Genomic DNA, 6,368 nt, shown 5'->3' with positions numbered 1-6,368 from the left:
CTGATGGACCACTTCATATGTGCAAAACAAACAGCACCAGAATTATCCATTCTAAAGACTTAAACCTTACCTGTGATATAAATATGAATCACTGGGAAGACAGGTGTATATCCCAGATACTACCCATTCTCTGGAACAGGTTCCCCATCCATGTGAAGCAGAGTTCCTCTCTAACCCAATTCAAGTGTAACTTGGACAGTTGGATGGGAAACAGGAAATTCATCCTTGGTTTGACACCTATGTCTCTAATGGACACAGGCAACCTGTAAATGGTTTATCTCCCAGGTCTATGCTTGTAAATGTTTCACCTCCCAAAGCCTTGCTTACACTTATCAAGGGTATCAGAACTTGTCAGACATGTGGGATGCATGGCTAGGTTTAAAAAGGCCCTTGTGGTGTTAACCTAATAAGCGCTTAAGATCCTATGAACTTCTGAATCTATGAACCCTGGGAAAACTTTCAGCTTTCTAATCTGAAATACCACGAGAGCTTTTTTACTTCCCTGCACAATCTCAGACAAATGGGATTTTAAGATAAGCACTGTGGTTTCATGAGGACAGCACTCTGCATACCACACTCTAGTTTCATTATTAAATATAAACCCAACTTCCTGAAGTGGGTTTAAAACATATAATATTTAGCCTGTACAGACTACTCACCCACCAATGCTACTCGAGTCTGGAGTATGGGACAGTAGATGCATTATTATGGACAGTATTTAGGCAAATTAAAGCTGTGATTTAAACTCTCATCTGTCTATAACAAAATGTGTATGAGTTGTATTAAGCAAACAGCAGGAAAGACAAATATTGACATGCACTGAAGGTTGACATGAATCAACAAATGAGTTGAGAAATCGAACAAAAACAGGTACTAAACACATCACTACTTGTAAATGCATGTTGAAGGAATGACAGGCTATAAAATGTAACATTATGTCCAACCAGAAGTTCCAGTGTTGCAACAAAAGAAGATGGGATTAGAACAAGCTTCTGAGGCAACAGTGTTCAGCGCAGGAATGTTACACAATGAAGTTGGACAAAACACCATTCTCTGCATGCCCTGTAATTGGTCAATCTTTATAAGCATTGAGAAACTTCCCTAAAGGTTATCCCATATCAGTTATTTACAAACACTCCTGTTTATATAAGGCTGATTGTGTACCACGGCTGTATAGCTCTGCTAAAGACCTGCTTTTGTGACCAAGTGAAGATGAAGGTTACTTTGATTGCATTATGTTTCATTATTCTTATGGTTAATCAAGGTAAGCATTTTTGTAGTTAAGCTATATGGTGAGGGGTATTACTTTTCTTCAATTTTAAGAATGGGCAATACTGCTGTTTTAAACTCAAGTGACTAATATTATATGTAACATCCTTAACACTTTGCTAGTCTGTATACATTGTATCTAAATGTATTTTTTGGCACATGTTTAATGTTATTATTGTTTGCAAAACTCACTGGCTAAAAAGATTTTAGTAGGATACTCGCGCCGGTTAAAATAAAACTGCTACATCTTTTACTGAGGGAGAACTGAGAGATACACAGTGTGGTATATTAGAGAAAATGAACCAACTTTTTCTGAAATAAAGTCACACTAAGTGCAGGAAACTTTGTACTGTTCTGCAGTTGGTGACTAAGCGTGTCACAATGGAGTCACGAAAAGTGACTTTATTAATGGCTTACATTACAAAATATTTCATAGAAACATTTATTATATTAAAGCACTGGATCTATTTATTTCACAGTTCTTTTAAAGTTACATTAGGTACCTGTTCTGTTTTATTTCTTCTCATTCTTTCTTTGTGTCATTTATTTCCTTAGCTGACAAAACTACCCTGTAAATTATGACCACCACTACCCCTGGATAAGAATATCTTGATGGACTGCACCTTTTCTTATGCTAGTATTTGAGCATTTCTCATCTTGCTGGAGTGTCGTCTGCACCTTTTTTCATCTCCACCTCTCTGCCACCTTCTGATGTTTCTCTGCAATTCATTTTCAGGATTTTTAGTCATTATTCCTCTCTCTGCATGTAACATAGCCCCACCCATGTTGTTTACTTTTCCCCTCTTTCTATCATACCTTTATCTTCTTGATGGCTTTTTCTACACCTTTACCCCTAGCTTGCCTCCTCCATAAACCTTCCCAGCTTGTGTTTGCTGTAGATGTCATTAATTGTACTTTGCATGTTATACGTAGTATCAATACTTTGTCAGCCTGAGTTGATTTTTAAGCTTTTGCCACAATAAGTTTAAACACAAATAAAACTGATTGATAATTGTATATTACCCCTAGTGAGAATAACTGGGTTCATACCACAAATAATTTGTGGGGACCCATGCATAAAATTAAAAATTTAAGAGCTACCTTATACTATACTACGTATAGTAGTGCAGGGAGCAGACATGGGGTAAATGTTCCACTTCCCATCCATTGAACCAAGATTTGCTTGGACAAGGATAAAGTTTGTTTAATGTGGATGGGGAGTTTGTTCTAGAGATGTTGTGTCCTCTGAAATATACCCGTCCCTCCAAACCATTCTATTGATATTACAGAAGAGGTTTATATCCCCAGACCAAATATATCTGATGCAATTTGACTTGCTGATTTGCAACAAATCCATCAGTATGGGTCAGAGGATGCCTTGTATGCCAGACATTGGTCACCCCTTAGCAGTTTGTGGGACACTGACTATAGTGACAGACCTCTGAGTCAGTCCACGTAGGACATGTTGTTTAGGTTTTCTATCATTTTAATAAGGTATCTCTGTGGGCATTCCAGTTGTTGCATGTGTCTGGAGAGATACTTGCCAAAGTGGGCATTTATATTCAATTATTGGCCTAATGAGGGTTGACTAAAGGGGTAAAATGACATTCCTAGATATATACACAAGCTGTTTATAAGCTGTGCAATATAAAAGGATTTTTTTTACAATAGGCACATATTGATCAAAAGATAGGTCACTGTCCACATAATTTCCCAAATCCTGAATGAGTGAGTCAGCTCTTAGAGGTCTATTGTCAATGTGATAAGTCCCTGAGATGAATGCCTTCTGCAAGGATACAATAATGCATTTCTAGGCAATTAGTTTCAGTCCAAGCTTTTGGCACTAGTTACTTATTCGGGACAAACATTGTTGCAAAATGATTAAATCATTTAGGGATTCAATGACTGTTCCCAGCTTGCAGTCATCTTCATGCTTAGTCAGCCAGAGCCCTTTTGTATTGGCTTTTACTTCAGAAAAGTAGATATCAAACAGGATAGGTCCCAGCACAGTATTCTGGTGACTCTTGTCTTTGGGAAGGTAAAGTCCCCTACCTTAATTTCCTGCATCCTATCTAAATGGCAATCCAGAAAGTGACATGGTGGGGGGAGGGTTATTCCTAGTTTATTTAGTTTTTCTACTACACCTGAGTGAAGAACTGTGATAAAAGCTTTGGCCAAGTTAAGGTATGTGGTACTGTTTTGCCTTCATTCATCGCTTTGGTGACCTTTTCAAAAAGGTCCACCAGGTTGAGTAAGCATAGCCTGCCCTTGACAAATTCAAATTGAGGTGGGTCCAGTGTTCGGAGGTTCTATGTCTTCATTGATTAGTTCCATAATAAGTCTTTCCAAGACTTTGCACATGATGCTGGTCAGACTTATTGGTCTGTAATAGCCTGGGTCTATGGAAGGTCATTCCTAATGCAGGGGAATGACAGTAGCTATTCTCCAATCACTTAGTACAAGACCTATACAATGACTGGGACTTAGCAGTGTTGTTAGGGGTGTGGCTGAGACTGAACTGTGTTGTTAGGGGTGTGGTTAAATTGTGCATCAAGATACTTAAGGTGCATCCAGGGATATTGTCAGGACCCAGTAATGCAGCATTTTTAGTTTTTTATAGCACTTTTAGGACTTGTGTGATAGCAAGAGGTGAGCCAGTTTCAGGTCTGTCTTGTAGGGCAGATGGAGGAGAGAAGGGGGTAAAGTTAGATTTAAATTTATTGGCCAGTAGGATTGGTATATCTTCAGGATGAGTGTAGGTAACATTACGGACAAACAGCTCAGTGCATTTCTGCATTATACTTTTGAGATTACAAACAACTAAAAAGTGCCCTGTGACTGTCGTTGGCTTGGGTAGCTATTTTAAGCTTAATTTTAGCTTTGGTAGTTTGTTTATTTCAGGAACGAGGGCTTTAATATTTTGGGAATTACTCTTCTTACGTTTGGTCAGAATTCTTTTCCTTTGCTTGTTGATATTATGGTTCCAGCATCTGGGTTTGTTTCTGGCATTTGACTTTCACTTACTCCTATGGGGTACAGCTTTTTCAAAGTAACCAGTATGATGTGGGTAACAGGTGCCTCATCAGAAGATATGGAGGTGACCATCAGTGGAACACATGGGTCAGTGCTGTGACATATTTTCTTTTGGCATTAGCTTTCTGATCTCCAGACCATTAACCAAACCTTTTGGTTAACCATGTTTGCAGATGAGTGCACACCATGAGTCATCATCTAACTCCCTCCCCCCTGACTCCCATGGCTTTAGCAAGGACTTTCACTCATAAATACCCGGAATACTAAAACTCCCCCCCGACTCACATGGCTTTAGCAAAGAGTTTCACTCATAAATACCCAGTATACTAAACACGGGATCAGATCAAATGCTGAAATGTGCAATGTTGCCATGGCTTTAGCAAGGACTTTCACTCATAAATACACGGAATACTAAACATGGGATCAGATCAAATGCTGAAATGTGCAATGTTGTTACATTTCGGTCGTAGCCTCCCCTACCAAGCACACAACAAAGACAGACTCACACTCCAAAATGATAACACTGCTAAAGACTTTGGAACTTGGGTTGATAATTCCCTTTCCTTTGATTAAATAGTAAATGAGAGTAGTCAGAAAGTCCTTCTACGTAGCACAACTAATTGCCAAAGGGATATTATCCAGATCTAAAGAGGTCATTGTTTCCTTATATTTACCATTGATTAGACTGATAATTGAATACAGTGCCCTCACTGAGTTGTAAATCAGTAGCTATATAAAACAACTAGAAAGACCCAAGAGGTTCCTAAGTAAAAGGATCACTGGCTTAAAAATGGTAAACTATTAGAAAAGACTGGAAGCTTCTAAGGGGAGATCTATCACACAGCCATGGCCTGAAGCTCAATGCTAAAAAGTGCATCGTCATCCCCTTTGGTAAAAACTTGGTACCCATGAACTACCACATAGCTGGTAGTCTACTTAATGCCGAAAATGTGATAAGAGACCTTGGGACACAGGTGGACAGTAGTCTGTCCTTTGATAGTCACATCGCCACAGTGGTCAGGAAATCTTTCTACGTGGCACACCTCATCACAAAAGGTTTCTCAACCAGAAAAAAAGAGGTCATTGTTCCCCTGTACTCATCACTCATTAGACCCATTATAGAGTACAACGCCCCTTTTGGTATGTTCCTCACAAGACATCTACAACAACTGGAAAGACCACAGAAATACCTCACAAAGAGGATTACTGGCCTCAAACAGATGCCCTATGCAGACCGTCTCAAAAAACTCCAGCTTTACTCCGTCGCCTATCGCCTACTCAGGGACAATCCCTGCCTGACATGCAAAGCTACGTCAAACCCAGAGCTGTTGGGACATGCTCGACTTAAAGAAATCCCAATCCCTCCGAGCTGCATGCTCTAGGGACCTAAACCTTGTCACCACAATAAACAGAACATGCTGGAGGGATAGATTCCTGTCCCAGAGACTTCCCAGACTCTGGAACAGACTACCTATCTATGTCAAACAGAGCTCCTCATTAGCACTCTTCAGGAAAAATCTTGATGATTGGATGAGAAATGGGAAATTCCCCCCAGGGATCACTTCTGTGGCTCTGCTCGACAGGGGCACAGGAAAATAATTTTCTTGGGTGGCGAAACCCAGGGTACATTTTTTGGCTAGGCTTATATAGGCCCTAGGGCCAATAGCCTAGTACCTACCTATGAACCTATGAACCTATGTCTTGCTTTCTGTGTTATTAGGGACTCAATGGCTTTAGATGTCTTGTATCTCCACAAATCATTTAGTCCAAAAATACCAAAACCAGGGATCTAAATCTTCATCAGCAAATAAATAAAACATGGTGGAAAGAGAGATTCATTATATACTGTCCTCCCCACCTCTGGAATAGACTATCACTGTAAATTAAGTGTTGTGAAACATTGTATTCCTTTATATGAAAAATGGATGATTCACAAATTCACCCCACCTTGACTGGATTAGCTCTTCTGCTAAAAGGAAGTACGGTCTAAGGGTAGGCACTAGAAAGTACGGTCTAAGGATGGGTACAGGAAGTACGGTCTAAGGGTGGGTACTAGGAAGTACGGT

At 39.7% G+C, this 6,368-nt stretch overlaps 1 protein-coding gene across 1 annotated transcript in view; it reads left to right on the top strand.

The window, feature by feature from the left end:
- Positions 1–967: 967 nt before the first annotated feature.
- Positions 968–6,368, top strand: part of LYNX1 (Ly6/neurotoxin 1) — a 168,550-nt gene continuing 163,149 nt past the window's right edge. Inside the window, exon 1 of the mRNA XM_044074817.1 lies at positions 968–1,264. Within this exon, the coding sequence (XP_043930752.1) occupies positions 1,213–1,264 (52 nt within the window). The 5' untranslated portion in view covers positions 968–1,212. The remainder of the gene's footprint in view (positions 1,265–6,368) is intronic.

The sequence above is a fragment of the Protopterus annectens genome, chromosome 6.part0, assembly GCF_019279795.1.
Source record: "Protopterus annectens isolate FY-2018-M chromosome 6.part0, PAN1.0, whole genome shotgun sequence".
NCBI classification, from domain to species: domain Eukaryota; kingdom Metazoa; phylum Chordata; order Ceratodontiformes; family Protopteridae; genus Protopterus; species Protopterus annectens.
The sequence above is the reverse complement of the archived record's forward strand: the minus strand, read 5'-3'. Positions and strand labels throughout refer to the sequence as shown.